Raw genomic sequence first — 20,904 nt, 5'->3', positions numbered from 1 at the left:
AAGACAAACTCAGACACACGAAATCATACAATACTGATCATAATTCAACATAGTAATCCGAAATTATAAAATGACATTAAATTGCACCTCCAGGAGGTGCAATAGCACTTCCAATAGTCCACTTGGCCATTCTTGCATGTGTGTGTCTGTGTATGTAGGGTGTGAAGTGTGGCAGTCTAGTAATTCGAACAGTTTATCTAATGTGTGATCAGGATGTCTCACTCTAACACTTCATCATAAAAAATATCTGTCTCATCTCAGTTTGACTGCAGAACAAGCATTATAACAGATCAAGTGTGCATGTATCGTTACAGTTTTTTTTATCACCCACAATTGAAAGGTTAATAATAAATGGTACTGAGCTGCACCACATGGAGCTCTAATGTCCAACCCTAAAAACATGTCTCCAGCAGATCTGGCTGATTTCTTTTGGTACATTTCTTGCCAGCTTCCCGCTGTGCCACACAAGCGTAATGATAGCTTTCGGTTCAAGAGCTTTCGGTTCACAGAGACACTCACCCAGCAGTTCTTTCCGTGTCCGGCTGGCGATCTCTTTGATCTCCATGCGAGACAGTGAGAGGGAGGTTGTGCTTGCGATCACGGGAGTGGGGCCGATCACACTGGAGGCAGGTGCCGTGAGCACTTTATTGACCAACGGAGACTTGAGGGGCCTCTCTATGCTCCGTCCAACTAGGTTGCTCAATGGGATCTTATAGATGTGTTTTGAGGGAGCTTCGCCTTAAAGAAAGAAAGGGGTAGTTGGAAATGGGGCAAAAAAGAAGAGAGAGAAAACTAACGAGTGAGATGTTAGAATAAATTGTGTAACTGCTACAGAGTTAATGTTCTGTCTCAGTGCAGAACTGCTGCTAGGCTCATCGATATCTAATCTGCAGAGAATGATGTTAAAACACACATATCGAAATGCACTCACATGCAGAGTCACTGTTGAATCCATTATACTGTAATTAGACTAATTAGCTCTGTGAAAACAACTGTGTTGTACCTACCCACAGATGAGCCTACATTAAGCGTGCATTTGTGGAATAACTAAAACACAGTTTAATGTAATTCTGATGCAACAGTCTTTTAGTAAACATACACTACCATTCAAAAGTTTAGGGTCAGTAATTAATTTATTACAATGTTTTTGAATTGTTAAGCTCTTAACTAGCAATGTTAGGGAAATATTATTAAAAAAATAAAATTAAAAAATCAAGTTTCATTTGAATATATTTAGCAATCTAGTGTATTCCTGTGATGACAAAACTAAATTTTGCAGCCATTACTTTTCAGTGTTGCTTGATCCCTTAGAAATCATTATAATATGCTTATTTGGTGCTCAAGAAACATTTATTTTACTACTTCTCTTTTTTTCATGATGTTGAAAATAGTTGTGCTGCTTAATTTTTTTTTTTCAGAAACTTTGATAAATTTTTTCTTCAGTATTCTTAAAAAAAGACACAGCTGAAAGGAACAGCATTAATCTGAAATGGAAATACAATTTAAAATTATAATTATAAATGTTTTATTTTCACCTTTGATCAATTAAATGCATGCTTGCTGAATGCAACTCCACTCTACAATACCCATAAGTATTGCAACATTGGTACCCACCTCGGCCATTTTAACTCAAGTTTTCTTATAATTTGATTTCTGTTTTTGTGTAGTCCTGGCCAATGTGTTCCAAAATCCCACTCCAAATTGCTACTGTGTTCTGATTGTCTTTGAGTGTGTCACACTGCTTTTTCATGTTCAGACAGACAAATTGCTCGGATCAGGAAACTTATCACATCACGTCTGATTAGAGCATGTCTATTTTTACAGCATATTTTTCCCTCTCCAAAGTGTGGGCTTCAGACTCATGACTTGGACTTGAGTCAGACTGGAGTCTGTTTTTAGACTTTTGTAATTACTTGTGACTCAACTCAAACTTGATCTGATGACTCCAGTTCACAGACTGACATAGTTAATTTTTTGGTGCACTGAGCCTAATTTCACATGTTTACATTTGTCAACTTTGGAAACATTCGGAGCCAAATTAGGTAAAACAGTCAGTTCAACCCAAATAAAGCCCACCAAATTGGAACAGGAATGGGGTTTTTGGGAAATGTGATGGTCCACAACCAGAACAGTCTGATTGGTTAGGACTCTATGTTTACTGCATGAAAATTATGTTTTTACAGTACAAGTTTATAAGGTAAATGTACAGCACCACAAATTTATCACAGTCTTGTAAAACAATGACTTGACATCATGTAGTTGGCTAATAGAATTTTGAATAGATAGTCTCTAATACCCATTCCTCAGAAACTAGGGCAAGCACATGGGAAGGGAAGAGGGGAAGAGGGGAAGAGGGGAAGAGGGGAAGAGGGGAAGCCACTTAATCAGTGCTGACTGTCTGCCTATGTTAATGAAGTATTCCATGAACCACTTTTTGGTCATTTTGGGCAGAGCGGGAGCAGGAAATTATTGAAACGCAAGGCCACTGGACCAACATGGAGTTATAAATCAACCTGAAGTGTCACCCCACCGGTGTCTTTATAATAAACACTTAGTTCTTTATAATAAAGAACCAACACAATACTAATAATACAAATTAAAAATAAACATTGACAAATCTTAAGAAATACAACTTTCTTACTTACAGTACTGGCATTTTTGGTTAATAAACTACACAGGCATAGTAATTCAGAGCAAATCCTTCACACGCATTAGTAGCAACAAACAAGAATCGTGAAAACTGCAGTCATGTTAGATAAAAGAGCAAGGATCTGGTTAGAGACATGACAGTGTCCAACAGCATACACCAGGCAAGGAAGAATGCTTCCCCTTTAAGCTAATTTAGAATAATTAGAGAGCCATATTCAAACACAGGTCTGTTTTGTTATAAATTCATGCGTGTGTCTGGAATACACTGAAAGTATTCCAATGTCATCTTTGTACCATGGAACAGCAAGTTGGTAAATAAACATATATAAACACATTGTATTGTGTGTGCATATATATATATATATATATATATATATATATATATATATATATATATATATATATACATACATATATATACACATACATACATACATACAGGCGCACACAAACACTACCATTTAAATTTGGGTCAGTAAGAAATTAAAGGTACACAATGTAACTTTTTTTTTTCTTTCAGAATTTACAAAATGTGCAATTATATTATGAATCTGTCTTCCAAAACGTTTTTTTGTCATATCCTGAATTATTAGGGCATGACTACAATAAGTGACTATTTAGACAGAACAGAACGGCAGCTGCTGAAGAGTTGTTTACATGAAATTAGTCATTAACATTAAATTACAAAACCGTTATTTAAAATGAATAACATTTTACAACATTACAGCTTTCATTAAATTTTTTATCAAATCAATGCATCCTTGGTAAGCATAAGTTACTTTTTTTTTTCGAAAACATAAAATAATCTTACCAAACCCCAAATGGTAGTACAGGTAAAAGAATACTAATCCAATTTGATTTATACAGATTGAAAGAAAATAAAAACATACAACCAGAAATGGTAACACTTGACAATAAAGTGAAATTAGCTGAATTGAGCTAATGCATCATGCATTTACAGCATTAATTAATCCAGGTTAATATTAATTTATAAATATAACATTGATAACTATTCATTTATGTTTGTGGAAAAACACAAATTTTTATACTGCTTGAAATTTTAGCAATGAATTTGAAGACAGAACATATTAATAAATGCTGTAAAAGTACTGTGTATTTTTAGTTCATGATACCAAATCCATGAACTAATGTTAACAAATTGAGCCTTATAGTAAAGTGTTACAAATCTGAGTACAACACAGTCTTGTTGTATTGTAAATGTTATGTTGAGATGATTAATGGTTATCCGTCTATTTCCCATGGTGCAAAAATGGCAGCCACAGACAGTTGGCTGGATGTTTAAAAACACCAGGATGTGGATTTTGTCACAGCCCCTTGATGGCCCTCTTCAGGCCTTGTATGTAGACAAAAGTGCTAAGCTCTGGAGGGCCATCCAGACCGCGCATGTGTATGTATGAAGAAGGGCTCTGACAAAAGTATCCATGGTGACACAGCGATCTGTAACTCATGCTGCAGCAAATGTGTCCCATTTCCCTAAAGCGTCTGTTCAGCCATCTCCCACCTCTCATTCACTTCAGTTTCTCTCTACTGTTCATTTCTTTCCTAAAGCCTCAAGCCACGATTTTTATTCTGTGAGACTGCAAGAAGGAAGGGACACATTATGTAAGCTGCATTTTTCACTCAACACCGTCTGCATGCGTCTGTTAATTGAATAATAGACTGGGTGAGTCTCCGTAGTAGCGTGCATTAGCGAGGCAGCATGGGAAATGTAGGCAACAGAAGTGCCTGCAGTACCTTCAGAGTCTTTAGACATGTAGAGGGATAGCTTGGTGCCGTAGGGGATCCGAATACAATCTGGACCAGGGATGGAAAAGAGCAATATATCAACCCAACCCACACACAGATTAAAACACAAATACATCGTAAGACAATACACACACACACACACAGACTGATGACTTGCATACAAACCTCATGACCAGAAGAAATGCAACATATCTTATAGTCGGGGGCAATAGGCAAATTTGCCCACACTGACAAATCCTGAACGCAAATACCCATGTTTAACCTCTATATTAAGTTTAATAGCATGGGAATTCAGTGTAAGTGTTCCATCAAGAGCAGAAGCCTACCATCTCCAAGCGGCGAAGGGAAGACAGGCATCTCGTAGCCGGTTGGAGTCTGAGGGGAACTCTGGGAACTAGTGTCTCTGGAGCTACAGTTGGAGGCAGAGTTTATAGGTGCTGACGAGATGAAATAGATATCAGACTACAGAAAAAAGAGAGGAAGAAATAACAAGATAAAAACAGTAAGAAATGTGAAAAGACTGATAAATGTTTGGAAATGATTTGTATGATTTATACAGAAGAATGATTTATTATTATTTAATAAATATTATTTATTTATACAGAAGAATGCATATTATAAATGAGACAACTATGTCATCAATACGTTTTCTACAGTTGTTAATACATTTTCCATGCGTTAATTCTGTGTATCTAAATTCTAAAATCTAAATTCTTTTTTATTAAGAGTGTACACTATACCATTCAAAAGTCTGTGGTAAGTGGGATTAAAAAAAATACATTTACATTTTTATTCAGAAAATATACATTCAATTAATCACAAGTGATAGTAAAGACTTTTAAATTATTGCAAAAAAAATCTAATAAATGCTGTTCTTTTGAACTTAATATTCCTCAAATAATCTTGAAAAATCATTCATGGTTTCCACAAAAAATATTACGTTTTTCAAAATTGATAACAATACATTTGCCATTACAGGAATCAATTATATTTTTAAGATTTATTTTTGCCTTTATTTTTTTGCACTTAAATTGGGATGCCAATATCGCAACTGCGCACCAACTAGAAATTTGATTTTAAAATATATTAAAATATAAATTATTGTAAATTATAATACTATTACTGTTTGTAATGTATTTTATTTTGCAGTGTATCAAATAAATGCAGTCTTATGGATTAAAAAGTCTTAAAGATCCCAAATATTTAAAAAGTAATCTAAGTAGAGTGTAGTAGTATTATAAAAGATTTTAAATATGGTTTCAGACTGTACAATAGGTATTCATAGGTAGAACCTTATGTCAAGAACACTTACTCTGGACGCCGTCAGTTGCAATTCTGGAACGACAGCTGTATATACTAGGTTGCCATTAACAACTAGTCGAATCTCTATGGAGTCAGTGGTGAATGCAAGGATATACGGGAACGCACACACTGTGACACAGGAAATGACAGAATAGAGAGACATCTCAAAAATGTTGAACTATAGAAAAATTTGTAATAACAAAGGAAATTCAAGATCCTAAAGGTACTGACCAATAGCGTTGGGCATTTGGTTCCAGCTGAAATGGAAGTCTGAAGTATTGGGCTGAATCATGGGTGTTGCTCCATTGAACGGACACACCTTCTTATAGACACAGATATCTGTTAAAAGAAAAGTCCAGCTTTAGAGAATCTGACTATGCAGATGCAATCACTGACACTGTAATAGACACTAACTGTTATAGCAAAGAAGAAGTCCAGCCTCTCCATCTTCATACACATCTATGGCAGCAACAAAGTTCACCTGGAGAAAAGTAATAGACACTCATGTTACCAATCAAAAACTGACACTGTGTACACTTCTGTGAATAAGTTTGGCTCAGTAAGATTTTTTTTTCTTAGCTGCATTTATTTGATCAAAATACAGTAACAGTATAACAATTTAATGTGTTTTCAATTTGAATAAATTTTAACAATGCATCTTTTTCCTGATAGCAAAGCTGAATTTTCAGTAGTCCTTACTCCAGTTGTCAGTGTCACATGAACCTTCAGAAATCATTTTATATACTGATTTGCAGCTCAAGAAACATTTCTTGCTAATATCAATGTTGAAAACAGTTGAGCTGCTTAATATTTTTGTGAAAACTGATACATTTTTATCCAGATTCTTTGATGAATAGTTCAAATGAACAGCATTTATTTAAAAAAGAAATATTTTGTAAAATTCTAAATATCTTTATTGTCACTTCTGATCAATTAAGTGCATCCTTGCTTAATAGAAATATATATTTTATATAAAAAAGAATAATCTTCCTGACCACAAATGGGAGTGTATGTTTGTATTCAAGCAATCATGTTTGTATTTCTCACCCGGTTGGCGTCTACATGGTGTAATCTGTAAGCATCTCCTGTACTCTCATTGATCAAGTCAAACTGATGTCTGTAGGCCACACAGATCATGTGATCATTCTCTCCTGTTGGGCCATCAACCAGGGCCATGACCACCGGTGAATCACATAAGCAGATCTCCTGAGAAAGGAGACAGCAAACATTCAAACTGTTGAGAGCTTTTGAAAAATGTGTCTGTGAGAACCGTTCCTATACACTACAAGTGGCAATAAAATGCCGTTAACTTCAATGCATGACATGTGTTAGAGCGCTGGATCTGTCTTATACCCGTATGTACTGGAACTCTTCCACAGGTGAGTCAGTAGTCCCTGTGACTGTGGCGAAAGAGCTGAGGCAATCCAGGCGTGACTGTTTCCTGGTGATCAGGAGGAGCTTGTTTCTTATCGCCACAACGATTCGGAGCTCCACCCCATGGTGCGTGTTTATAGAGTAGAGATGGCAGCCTGAGGAAACACATTTCTGTTACTTGATTGCGATGATCTTGGAAAGCATCTAATTTATTAGATAATTATTCAATTCTTTAAGAACCTTCAAATTTGTCAAATAGACAGCATAGCTTTAATAAGATCTAAGGGAAAAAACACCCAAAAATAAAAAATTCCGTCATTCACCTTAATGTCGTTCCAAACCTGCGAGACCTTTGATCATCTTTGGAACACAAATTAAGAAATTTTTGATAAAATCCAAGATATTTTTGATCCTTCAGAGACCACAATAGAACTAATATGTTCAGGTCCATAAAGGTAGTAAGGACATCATTAAAATAGTTCACGTGACATCAGTGGTTCGACCATAATTTTAATAGTAAGGTGTTATTTTTAGTTTTCTTTGGTACAAAACGGATTCTCGTGGATTCATAAAATTAAGGTTGAACCACTGATGTCACATGGACCATTTTAATGATGTCCTTATTAACTTTCTGGGCTTTGAATGTTTCAGTTGTGTTGCTGTCTATGCAGGGTCAGAAAGCTATTGGATTTCATAAAAAAAATCTTCATTTCTGTTCTGAAGATAAACAAAGGTCTTACATTTTTAAAGCAACATCAGGCTAAGTATTTAATGACAGAATTTGAAAATTGGGTGTACTACCCTTATAACTACTTTGAAATAGAACATTTCAATTTCAGAATGTTGCTTCACCAACACTCATGTTTAGAATTTAAATAATACTGTCCAATTTTAAATCCTTTCAAATATTTGTGATGGTGATGATGACTAAAGTCCTTCTTTCGTACCTTTGGTTTTCTCAAGCTTGTTCTCTCGACTGTCACACTTGGTGCGGACAAGCTGTCGCTCCTCTATCCCCCGTTTGAGCGTGCTCAGTCTGTAAACATACAGTCGAGCATCTTTCCCTGCAACACAATTGAAATTGGATATAAAGCGATTGGAATTAAAGCTTAATTCGATGTAAAGACTCGAGCACTCCGGTTCAGTTTGAATATTCACATGAGTGTGATTGCTTTAGCTGTTTAATGAATTCTACAAACAGCAGCTTTCAGAACCGTGACTATAAGATAATGGCTGGCAACAAATGAGAGACCCGTCTCATCAAAATGAATGACATCTCAGCTAGTGCAGCATGTTTGGTTTTCAAATGCCTGTCGTAGTGAATAAAAGTTGCTTGGTGACCGAGTTGATAACCAATTCATTATTTTCCCACTATAGAAGCTGTGCTTTCCAATGAGAGTGAGAGTTTGCTGTACACCGTCTTGAACTAATGATCAAAATATAGAAAATGGCGGTAGACTTTAAATTACATGGATCTCTAGTCTGGGCTCCTCTTTATAATGAGCAATAAGTCAGATGTTGCCTGCATGTGTGTGTGTTTGAGATATTATTTTGTGCTTTTCCCTGTTGGCTAAAGATGCTCATTAGAGCAAAGACCTACAGTTTCCTGGCTTCGGTCTCTTTCTTTCTCACGCTCTTTTCTGTCTCTTTTCTGGCAGATCATTTCACACCCTTTCTTCTACCCACATATGAACTGTCTCATATTCATATGCTCATGTAAATATAAAAACAACACACATCTTACCCTTATCTGCTCTTGCAATGAGGAGGTCCTGAGGTTCAAGCACGTGCATTTGTTTGACAGTCAAGGTTTTGTCAAATACCTGCACTGGAGGCAGGGTTGGTGAATCTAGATCAGCATGAAAAGCAAGATTAGTTTGTGGTCTGCATGGTAACTCAATCCCCCACTGAGATTTGCTTGCTTTGATTAATAAACACATTTGATAACTATCACTGTAAAAACATACTGGGTTACATTCTTTGTAATATTTATAAGCATTTGTTTCTTCTGTAGTATATGGTTTTGCTTTACATACCTGCATTGGAGAATAGTGGATCTGAGGCTAAAAGGGAAGATAGAGGTAATCAAATGTAAGTTTTTTAATAACAATAAAGTTGCTTGAACACTACCATTCAAAAGTCTGGGGTCAGTTTTAAGAACTGAATACTTCCTTATTCAGGAAGGACACATTTAATTGGTCAAGAATGCAATTAAAGTGATTTATACAGTTACAAAATGTATATAAAGGCTATTTTTTTGGAAGAATCATGAAAAATGTATCATTCATTAAAGGCTATTCATCAAATAAATAAATAAATAAAATATCCTAAAGCATTGTTTCCTTAAAAACATTAAGCAGCAAAGCATATTAGAATAAATAGAAATAGTTCTGAATAATCTGAAGACTGTTCAGCTTTACTATCACAGCAGTAAATTACATTCTGAAACATTACAACAGACAAATCATATTTTAAATTATAATAATTCATAATCCAGATTTAAACAAAAAAACGTTGGTGCACAAATTGTCGGTACTAGTATTTTAGTGCATTTAGTCAGTCTGTAAATTTGTCTGCCTCTTCTCATTGTTCTTTTTTATTGTAAGTTTCTTTTTGCATTCCACACTTTCAGCCTGATCTCACAGCAATTCTCGTTTTTTCAGAGGTGGCTAATTCGTATGAATTTGTAAGACCTCATTCGTACGAATTCATACGATTTGTCCTAAATCGTATGTATTTTACGAGTTGCGTAATTTGTATGAATTTGTATGAATGACCTACACCTAACTCCGCCCCTAAACCTATGCGTCACTGAGGTCTAGACAAATCGTACAAAATTGTAAGAATGAGGTCGTATGAATTAGCCACCTCATAAAATATGTACGAATTGGTACGAATTGAAACACCCCCCCACCCACCCCTGGAATTTCTCTCTTTTTTTTGTTTTAACTGTCCTTTTTAATGTAATACTTATTGTATGATTATTAAATATTAAGTGTTCATTAATACAATCTATCAAAAAACAGCTGGTCAAAGTTACATTCAGTCTTCACATGTCATTTGAAAAATGGCTCCTCTGTCCAGTTGTATTGTTTCTCATGAAAAAGCATTCTCACCCTCCAGCAGCATGACCCCTGCTGAATCTGTGGCCACCAGTAATGACTGTCCCCACGAATCTCCACAGACTATATCATACGGGAAGCTACTGCAGAATGACTGTGACTCCCATGGCTGCAGAGAACATGGCAACACACAGTTAGAGATGAACCGTACGCAAAATAACAGCATTCATCTCACTTTCCTCTTGCTCTCTCACCTCTTTTCTGCAAAGACCAGTGGTGACTAAACTGGTGGGTGCATCCCCCCGAACTATAGTTTTCAGCTTCAAGGCCTGGACGCAATATTATATCTATTAATGACATTACTCATATTGTGACATTGTCTTTTTAATACCATATATGTGTATTTTTTTGGTATTTCTACATCCTACCTGTCCGACTCGAACAAACTCAGCCTGGCGTGCCTCTTCTTTTTTACGGGCGGATTTGGGCGACTCTGGCAGTACATCGCTGAATGAACGTCGGTTCAGCATGTTCTGCGGAGAGAAGGGAACCTACAGGAGCGGTATACAGATAAAGATGTGTCTGAGAGACTGACCCAGAAACAGACGCAAAGACAGAGAAAAGCAGAAACTAACTAATTCTTACACCACCGTCCCTAACCAGCCATCATAGACAGAGTTAAGAATCAAATAATGATGGTCTCTACTAATTCTGCTTCTACTATTGAACACTCATTTATGATTATTTTTTATGAAGAACTGTTTCAAAAGATTGATTTGTTAAAAAATGTTATCAGTTGTCTTGCAGCATATGAGAGCAACACAACAGAAAGGTTTACTGTGAGATGAAAGTAAGATTTTAACTAAACAACACAAAGACAGACTTTGTATTGTTTAGTTAAAATTTCACTCTTTCATTAAAATAAATGGAACTTGTGCTCGATTCCCAACTCTAGTAAATGAAGAAATAGAAGAACCCTAAAACAGGAACAGTAACAGATAACAATAAAAAGACAAGTGTCTTACTCTAGCAACTGACAGGGGGCTGCCAAACAGCGGTTTAGAAGAGTGATGTATATATGACTAAAAATGAACTGTGCAAAAAAACAGTGCAAAACATATGAAAATACATGGCAGAAAAGGAAATGAGGTAACAGTCTGAGGATGAACATAGTGAAATACAGAAAAGTATTAAGCTAGATTAGTGCTTTCAACCTTTTTCAATCCCCTTTTTCAAGGCCCTTCCTTGTCCATAAAAGTATTTGAAGGCCCCACGACTATTTCAGTTGTTTGTAATTTACTAGATAGGGATTTTTTTTAAAAATGTATAATTTCATCACAATTTCTAACAGAACATTATTTTTTTTTTAGTTTAGCATAACTAGAAAAATATGCATTAATTATAAAAAAAGTTTATTGTAATTAAAAGATTGCATTTTCAGGTCTATTAATCACACTATTAAAATTTGGCTTCCTCATATATCATATTTTTTTAAGACAATGGGAACGCTGATTCTTTAAAAGGAAAAGAAGATTTTGAGGTGAATTAAAGTAAGACATATCTACATTTCTTTTGGCTTACTGGCTTATTCTGAGCCCCCTTTGTCAGTTTGCTGAGGCCCCCTAGTGGGCTCCGCCCACTGATTGTGAAACACTATGCGTCCATACCTTGGGCATGTCAGGCATTAGATCCTGGTTCAAGGATCTGATCAGCATGTCCAGCGTGCGCTGACGTTTCTGAGCAAAAGTGGGGGTCTCAAGAGTGGCTTTTTCTCCATTTATTACTATAGGAGACAGAAGGATAAAGGTAGCAGTATTACGTAACAGAATTCCCCTTAGGAAACAGCATGACACATTTTACAAGCTCTGTTTAATGAAAGCATCTGCTTTACGGAGTTCATGAGCCAAAACATACCAATAAAGCTGGCAAGAGAAAACTACAGGTGTATATTCTAACAGGAGGTATGTGTAAAGCAGACAACGTGAAATGACATTTGGTATGCATTTAAAATTATGTAATCTATTTTGACTGGCTGGGACATGAAATATTAGTAGTCTTAGATTTTATGGCTTAAATTAACTGTCATTCATAGGCTGTGATGTGGCTGGTGTGCACAGGCTTGGTTACATCAGCAGAAAAGTGATGTTTCAGGGGAAAGTTGTTATATTTTGGGGAAAGATTATGAACTCAACTTTAGGCAATGGGGAATTTACTAACATTTAACTAGTAAAAAGTCCCTGAACTCCTGGTGGTGTGTGAACACTGGAGGGGAAGGGAGCGGTGGGCCGAACAGGGGCACACTCTCCTCTGAGAAAATCTTCAACCTGCAACAAAACAAAATGATTAAGAAACAAATAATATACACTGCCATTCAATTTTTTTATGTTTTTGAAGTCTAAAATATTATTATAATTTAAAATATGTTTTCTATATTTAAATATAATTTAAAATGTTTTTTTTTTTCCTTTGAAGACAAAGCTGAATTTTCAGCAGCTATTACTTCTTCAGTGTCACATGATCCTTCAGAAATCATTCTAATATGCTGATATGATCAACTTTAAAAACCACTGTGCTGCTTAATATTAGAGCTCATATTATATTTTTAAGGATTATTTGATGAAGAGAATGGTCAAAAGAACAGGAGTGATTGGAAATGGAAATTTTTGGAACACTCAAAATGTCTTTACTTCATTTTTGATCAAATGAATGCACCCAAGCTGAATAAAAGTATTATTCTAAAATCTTACTTCACCCAAACTTTGGAACAGTAGTGTATATTGAATATATTATAAAAACAACATTTAACATATGCTATGCATAAAATGTAAAACCTCAAATATACACATATACATACCTGTAACTATCATTCTGGCTATTATATCGAACTAAGGCAAAAATATCTGTGGTTTATGTAAAGGAAATTATACAATTGCTTGATGTGCAAAACTGCTAAAATGTATTTACATGTATTTTTAATCATTGTCTAGTAAAAAATAAAATCAAATAAAAAAATCACCCATAAATAGCCTAATTGCTGTCACTGAGTGACTCATTTAATCATTTCCACTCAGCTTGAGGATGAAGGATACGTGTGAAATGGGAGCGAATCATAGAGGGTTTGAAGGACGGAGAGGCGTCATCTCCCTCCTGAAACACAATGGTCACAATGTCGTTCCCAATATGTCTCTTCCTCTCTACCTGTACAGATTGAAATAATGAAAGCTATAATCATGCATTCATGAGACCACATTTTTAAAAGGCTGCTTTTGTTATCTCACGCTATTACACCAACTTTGTTTCTCTCCAGTATGAACAAATGTTTAATTTTGAAAAGAGAACATGCCCATGTGTGTGGGTTTGTTAGTGCGTTTGGTCTGTGTGCATGTGTGGATATTCAAAAGCTGCTGTATGACCTCTGACACCTCCAGCCTGTTAGCCAGAAAGCATAATTGAGCTTGTTAATGAGTCTGGACCATTATGGTCGGAAAGGAGCTTTTATCTTTTATCTTAAGAGGACACACACACACACACAACCATCCCCTTAAAGCTCAATTACTACATGGCTGCTTTTCACCTGCCCCTCTCCACCAGCTAGTATCTCTCTGATTCTCTTTCTCTCACACACACAAACACATGATACATGCGCGTGACCGTGAGCTGTGACAGGAATGAGAATTTACTTATTGCAGCGACAGATTCATTTTGACTAAGAGCTCAATTATGATTCTTTCCCTCTTCCCCTCTTCCTTACACAAGAGCATACTTCCAGTGACATAACCTGTAAAACACTTGAACAACAGCAACATGACTGACTCTTACATGTTTTTAGCATCTGACAAGCAGGGTTGAGTCTTCTACGATCAGTCAGTTATCTCAAAAAACAACTCATGTTTTTCCAAACCCATATGTTGTTCATTCCGCAGTGAATTTTTTGTCAGTAACGTAGAGAATTTCCAAAATTGTGAATAAAATTACCTGAAAACAATTATTTTTTAGCTTTGCTTCAACAATATACAGTAAGTCAATTTCATGGCACAGGTAGAGTCATGATTATGTTCCACTGAACACATGGGATGAAAACTCCTTGCTTCATGTACAAATAGTTTTTTGAAATGTTAATTAATTTGCATGATAAAATGTAGCATTTTTGAATCAGTAAATAACAACTTAGATATCTTATGATTTACAGCTATTTACACATTCAAAAATGTTTCAGATTCAGAAAGGTTACATATTCAAAAATCTTTCTCACACAAATCTCATTAGTTCAAACTAGTTGAAATATATCACACAAGTCACTTTTATGGTAATATGCTGTTTTTTTTCTGTTTGTAGCTTGACAGATGTTGTTACTATAAACTGTCCTTGATGGAAAATAACTGTAAAGGTCCTTCTAATCATTTGAAACTCATGAACGACATGAGGGTGAGAAAAATATAACTGAATTTCCTTTTTTTTATGTGTGTGAACTCTCCCTTTAAAAAGAGTTTTCTTTCAAGAAAAGACTCTTTCTCCCTTGTGAACTCTACTTGATTTCTGAATCTTTTAACTGTTTGGTTTGTCTGCATGCTTTTAGGGGTCGACAAGAGACTTCTGGAGCGCATCAGCTTTCCTGCTCTTTTGATGAGCGGTTCAGCACTGGTAAAAGGGAGGTTATAGACACGAAGGGCTGAAGAGGCTCTTGGCTGTAGAGTGCCAAGACCTTAAACCGACACAAATACTTTGAAAATCCTGCTATTGTGAATGTTTCCACAAGCACTTCTGTGCACAAGTGCACTACTTGTACTACATCAGACATGTGATCTGATAGAAAAAGTGAGAAACGGAATGGGAGAGAGAGAGAGAGAGAAAGAGAAAGAAGGATTGCTGTGTGTGATATAATCAAGAGAAGAGGGGGGATATGAAGTGAGAGAGAGTGAAGTGATTGACGCTTGATGTAATCAGGATATGGAGCTGAGGGGGGAAGGGGGAAAGGCAGCAGAGAAACAAGAGGGAGAGACTGACCGCTGTGATGTCCAGCGCTTTTGGATGTTAAATATAGCCTGTTTTCCCCTCACCACCTACTGAGCTACAGACTGCCTCCTTTCTGCCTCAACAAACACACGCAGCTCCCATCTCTTTTGCTATCATTCAAATTTCTCTTTCATTCCTCCTTCTCACTGTCTGTGTCCTCTGCCCTCTATTTGTCTTTCTCTTATTCTGTTTATTGTACTACATGGATGTATTTGTGTGTGTGTGTGTGTGTGTGTATGTTTTTGTGACATATCAGGACACAACTCTGTATAATGACATGGGTATAACACAGGTGAGGGTGACTTATGAGGACATAACCCATGTCCCCATTTTTCGAAACACTTATAAATCATACAGAATTAGTTTTTTTTGAGAAAGTAAAAATGCACAAAGTTTCCTGTGAGGGTTAGGGTTGGGTGTAGGGTTGGTGTAGGGCCATAGAATATACATAGAAAATCCTGTTTGGAAAGTGCTCATATTGGGAATGGCCTGATAATGATACTGATAATATGAAAACCTGATAAATATTGTCATGATTGATAAATGACACATTAAAATTATATACTATATCGTCTAAATAAATTTAAATCAAAACATTAAAAAGTAAAATTATTCATTTTAAATGTGACCAATGAATTTAGATACAACATTATAATCTTCAATAAAAGACCCCAAACTTCAAAGAGAAAAAAACAATATAGTACAAATAAACTGTGTATCTTATAGCTTATGTGTTCTTTATCTCACCTGTTGTTTGTTCTCTTTCGAATAAGGTAGCATGGTGGAAACATGGAACATGAGCTCATGACCCTGATAGACTGTGTAGATGGAATTTATTCCTGTAGTGTCGTCTAAACAGATGAAGAGAGAACATGAATAAGCAAAATTCACTTGAAAAGAAAAAATAATATTCCACTGTTAAAGACTATTTGACCATCTGTAAAGACAATTTTTTGTCCTACTCTTAGTGTCCAGTCCTCCTCGATACCCTGCCCAGCCCTGCAGACAGATCGTGTCACCGAGGAGATTCAGAAATTTATCAAAATTCTCACTTCCTGATTCTGAAAAAATACAAAATAAAATACAAAACCAACATGAACACAGAGCATGAATAAATTTAACAAAAATCAAGGGAACCACCTTGTGCTGTTCAAATGCATATTCTAAAATTAACGTGAATTATAATCAATTGCATTGTTCATTCTTAATATGGTATATTTGGTATATGATTGAAACAACATTCCAATAGAATCTATAGAATCACATCTATTTGGCTATTGGTAATTATTATTTAACAGTGTGCATATATTGCACAAATATAGACAGTAGAAAGGGAAAAAATAAAATATTTTGAATTATGATATAAGCAAATTAGGAGTGGTTCTGTGCTCACCATTGCTGAACATTTCATCATCCGTCAACTGTCCATCTTTGGCATAAAGAACACCAAATTTAAAATTTACACTGCCCTGTGAGAACACAGAAACATATGTGATGAGCATACATTGGGAATTCATTAACAAACTGATAGAGAAATCATTAAGAAGGTCATTTATTCACATTCGCATACATAAATCAAACACATACACACATTTGATAGTACACACCTCTTGCTCCTCCAGCACCAGTAAGTCCTGCCAACAATAATAATAATAAAAATAAAAAATGACATGAATTATATCTCAGTACAATGAATAATTCAGTTTCCAACTAGGTTAAATTTCTAAACACCAGTTAGGAGCACTAATAGTGTGGGTTACACAAACATTACAGAGAGCGTGTTCATGCATTCAAATATCTGAATGCTGCTGACAATGGCCTTTGATTAGCGGCAACACATTTCCACAAAGGCAAAGCTCTCTGGAGCAACAGAAGCTCATACAGCGCCTGTGTTTGAATGATTATGAAGCAGAACAACAAACCAGAGCAGAAACAGACAGTAATTAACAGAGCAGACAACATGTGATGTTGATTGACAGGTGTGGATGGGCACCTTCTGAATCTCTGGGTTAAGGATTTCCCTTGGGCCCTTTTCAAAACGATCCACGTTCATGGCACTGGAGGGCAAAAGGGTCATATGAATGCAATGCATCTGAATCTATTTAGCTCAAATGAAATGTTTGCATGTGCATTTATTTACTGGCAAGCAGGATGCATTATTAACAGACTTACCTTAATATAGATTTTACTGATAGTGTTTTTGTCGGACTGTATGGAAGGCTGATTTTTAGAGTTCCCTAAAGGAGAAGGACACATTTAGCAAATTATACAAATATGAAGCGAAATATGACTTGGCATAACATGACAGCAAGCCAGTATTGCTGGAGGCTACAACACAGGGTTTTATAACCAAGAACTTGTTGCTCATAGGAAAGTGACATTTAATACCGTGTCACTGTGCTATTCAGGGCTTTTTAGGCATTTTGTCTTCACTTTCTGGCCTTTGAGACAGCAGAGCCAAACAATGTTGCTTCATGAAGAGGTCAGTCTGTTATGTGAGTCACTGCACAGAGCAAAAGTGACACACACACATGCTGTTACCTGTCACCGGCTGACTCACCGTCTTGCGCCACAGGATGGCTCGATACTGTGGGACCCTCTGGTTGTTCTGGTCTGACAGAACCACAGATAGGAAGAAGGGATTCTTCTCTGCATCTGTCCCCACGTAGTTTTGATGAACTACAGAATGAAAGGAAAGTCACTGCCTCTGCTTTTTATTTCACTAGCTATTAAATGCACATTTCTATTTGGTTTAAATGGGATGTACTTGAATGTCTCAATGTTAAAGAGCCACACAGATGGGAAATCAAAAATTACCTGTATTACAGTGTATGATGTAGCTGTCCATCAGTGTAAACAATTAAACCAAAAAGTACACGATTTATAAAGTTATTGGCTTCTAAAGTAAGGAGTCGACTCTGAATCGCTGAAACGAGTCGTTATAGATTTCAAATCTTTTGCCCATCTCTATGTACGTCACTAAAACATTTTGCATAATAATCTCCGCCTACCGTCTTGGGAGAAACAAAACTCTGACCTGCCCCACCCCCCACACAGACGCTCTGATTGGTGTGATAGCATCATGTCGAGGAGACAGTGTGTTTTTAAATGTAAAGGCAAGTTTGTTTTATTTTCACTGCCAAAGAATGAAGATCAGAAAAACCAATGGCTAAAATTAATTTTTACCACAATACCAGAGCAGTACAACAAATCCCTTTTGTATGTGTGCTGTCTGCAGCCTTTGTCTGCACTGATCTTCATTTACAAACACGTCATTAAAATTTGTAAAAGTGTATCCGTGAATACTCAACGAAGAGACATGAGAGAGATATCTATAGAAACTTGACATGTCTACTTTAAAACTAAATAAGTGCTGCCGAAAATATCACAGATATTCTGTGATAAAGTAATCCATATGAAAACAACGCGATGTCTGTTTTTCATGTCTCCCTTCGTGACCATGCCCCCGCGCTGAACGCGCTATTCAGATTCAAACTGAAGCACACGGCTTGAATACACACACACAGAAGAAAAAGCAGCGAGACTGTTCTTCAAGTTTTTTTTATTTTACTGTTTGCTTCGCAATGAGAGGAATAAGACATAATTCACCCCAAATAGATGCTAACGCATTATTTACCGTGAAGTTGTGTGCGGAACAACCAATCAAAACTATGTCAGTTGACCAATCAGAACACAGTATGCTTACTGAAAGGTGTGGTTTAAGGAAACTGATTAATCTTTTGAACAGCTTCGCGCGAACCGTTTGGGGATCTCGGAGAATTGAGGTAATTTTAAAATGATATTTTGACAAAATGACAATGTTTTTTTTAACCTTGGATGGATTTAATTATAATTTAATTATATTTATTATATATATATATATATATATATATATATATATATATATATATATATATTTATTTATTACATGTATATTTAATAATGTATATATTTAAGAAAAATATGTTATGTTTATATATTAAATATATTTATATATAATATAAAATACAATAATATTAATATTTAAATGTATAAACAAATATTTTCAAAATATATACTGTATTTGTGTGTATTTATATACATAATAAAAATACACAGTACAAATACAATACAACTTAATGATTCTTTGATGAATAGAAACTTCAACAAAACAGCATTTATTAGAAAAGGAAATCTTTTGTAACGTTATAAATGTCTTTACTGTCATTTTGAATTAATATAGTTTGCCGTCTCTTACTTATACCAAACATTTCAATGGTAGTGTACAGGAAAAAAAAATTGGTTGATGCATATAACTCTTTGCATATAAAAGTTTTTGGTGCTATTTTCTTTGCTGCCTTCTTGATGTGCTGCCTGCTCAATGTTGCTGATAGATGCCACACCAAAGTGCTGTGACCATGTGAACTGCCCTCAGAGACGCGACTGTGAAGATCCCTGTTTATTTAGATCTATTCCTGGCGCTTCAGAATAAGATAGAAAAAGGAAGCAAGGGATAGAAGCCTGCTGTTTGAGGAAAATATTTTGGACTGAGACAGACCAGGTTTACAGACAGAAGACAAATGAAAAATGGCTGAAATCCAATTAGAAGACAAGATCTGGTCTGTCTCTGCTTCCCCACCCTTCCTCTGAAGCATATTTGGTCTCTCTCCCCCTCTCTCATTCAATCACCCTCTCATTGAATGAAAGGTATTTGCAGTGATTTAAATCAATTAAAGAGACATCATGCAGCATCTGCCTCAAAACGTGTGGGAACAACAGGGTTTGTTTTTGTGTGAGTATGGGAGATAAAGAAAGACAAGAAAAAAGAGTGATGAAGCATATAGCTGGTAAATGGTTTGGTAAAATGGATCTATTCTTAATATGACCCTACTTTGACTGTTCTCAAACTGTTCAGTTATTCCCCACGTAATTCAAGTTTTTCTTTTCCATAGATTCAAAATAGTGTTATTCTCTTCACTATGCTCTGCTGAGTAAAAAGAAATCACATCCCAACATGGATATGTGTGCATGTACAGTATGTGTATACAAGAGAATTTGCAAGTTTGTGTTTGTGTGTGTGTATATGTGTGCATATTCTATACTTGGCAGTGGAATCCCACCTTTTCCCAGGAAGTACTTGAAGTACCATCTGGTGTGATACTCTGGGTTCTCCAAATGGACGTCAGTTCGCCTCCATGTTCCAGGCGTGTAGTCAGAGGCCTACAAAAAAAGTCCCCCAAAAAATTAAACCAAGATCAATCAGATTTTATATATATATATATATATATATATATATATATATATATATATATATATATATATATATATATATATATATATATATATATATATATATTTGTGTGTGTTTAATATATACATATAACTTTATATTTAATATATAAAATATAAAATGTTTTCTTTACAATTTTTGTTTATTCACAAAGTATATTTGTGCATTGTTTGATAATTTTCTGTAGGTCACACATGCCATGATTGGTCAATTGCGCAAACTACAATTGCAAACTGAAAACACGCCCAATGGAAACACATACATTTTGCAAAAGCTCCCATATATTTCAAAACATATTCACGCTCATATGAGGTGTTTTCTTAGGCAATATGAAAACCTTTTTTTTGCATTAAGAGGTCACATGGCATATACATATACATGACCACCTGATTTGATCGCGGGCACACAGTGACTCTCCGCAGTGCTTTGCTAAAGATACACGCCTACTGTACGTCTCCTTCGATTAAA

The 20,904-nt window shown here is 35.6% G+C and overlaps 1 protein-coding gene across 5 annotated transcripts in view; it reads right to left on the bottom strand.

The window, feature by feature from the left end:
- The window catches only part of garnl3 (GTPase activating Rap/RanGAP domain like 3), a 56,210-nt gene that overhangs the window by 3,522 nt on the left and 31,784 nt on the right, over positions 1-20,904 (bottom strand). For all 5 annotated transcript variants that reach the window (XM_052556295.1, XM_052556299.1, XM_052556297.1 and 2 more), the window contains 26 exons: positions 20,267-20,366; positions 17,728-17,846; positions 17,340-17,404; positions 17,161-17,224; positions 16,775-16,801; positions 16,561-16,636; positions 16,130-16,228; positions 15,915-16,018; positions 13,244-13,352; positions 13,009-13,054; positions 12,372-12,478; positions 11,822-11,937; positions 10,583-10,705; positions 10,409-10,483; positions 10,209-10,323; positions 9,129-9,155; positions 8,837-8,941; positions 8,040-8,156; positions 7,072-7,247; positions 6,766-6,924; positions 6,133-6,199; positions 5,950-6,057; positions 5,729-5,847; positions 4,743-4,878; positions 4,405-4,464; positions 520-738 (listed from right to left, as the gene is read on the bottom strand). In XM_052556295.1, coding sequence (XP_052412255.1) covers positions 520-738; positions 4,405-4,464; positions 4,743-4,878; positions 5,729-5,847; positions 5,950-6,057; positions 6,133-6,199; positions 6,766-6,924; positions 7,072-7,247; positions 8,040-8,156; positions 8,837-8,941; positions 9,129-9,155; positions 10,209-10,323; positions 10,409-10,483; positions 10,583-10,705; positions 11,822-11,937; positions 12,372-12,478; positions 13,009-13,054; positions 13,244-13,352; positions 15,915-16,018; positions 16,130-16,228; positions 16,561-16,636; positions 16,775-16,801; positions 17,161-17,224; positions 17,340-17,404; positions 17,728-17,846; positions 20,267-20,366 — 2,638 coding nt within the window. The remainder of the gene's footprint in view (positions 1-519; positions 739-4,404; positions 4,465-4,742; positions 4,879-5,728; positions 5,848-5,949; positions 6,058-6,132; positions 6,200-6,765; positions 6,925-7,071; positions 7,248-8,039; positions 8,157-8,836; positions 8,942-9,128; positions 9,156-10,208; positions 10,324-10,408; positions 10,484-10,582; positions 10,706-11,821; positions 11,938-12,371; positions 12,479-13,008; positions 13,055-13,243; positions 13,353-15,914; positions 16,019-16,129; positions 16,229-16,560; positions 16,637-16,774; positions 16,802-17,160; positions 17,225-17,339; positions 17,405-17,727; positions 17,847-20,266; positions 20,367-20,904) is intronic.

Source organism: Carassius gibelio, chromosome B5 (genome assembly GCF_023724105.1).
Source record: "Carassius gibelio isolate Cgi1373 ecotype wild population from Czech Republic chromosome B5, carGib1.2-hapl.c, whole genome shotgun sequence".
In the NCBI taxonomy this organism is placed as follows: domain Eukaryota; kingdom Metazoa; phylum Chordata; class Actinopteri; order Cypriniformes; family Cyprinidae; genus Carassius; species Carassius gibelio.
Note: the sequence above shows the minus strand (reverse complement) of the source record. Positions and strands in the feature narration are given on the sequence as shown.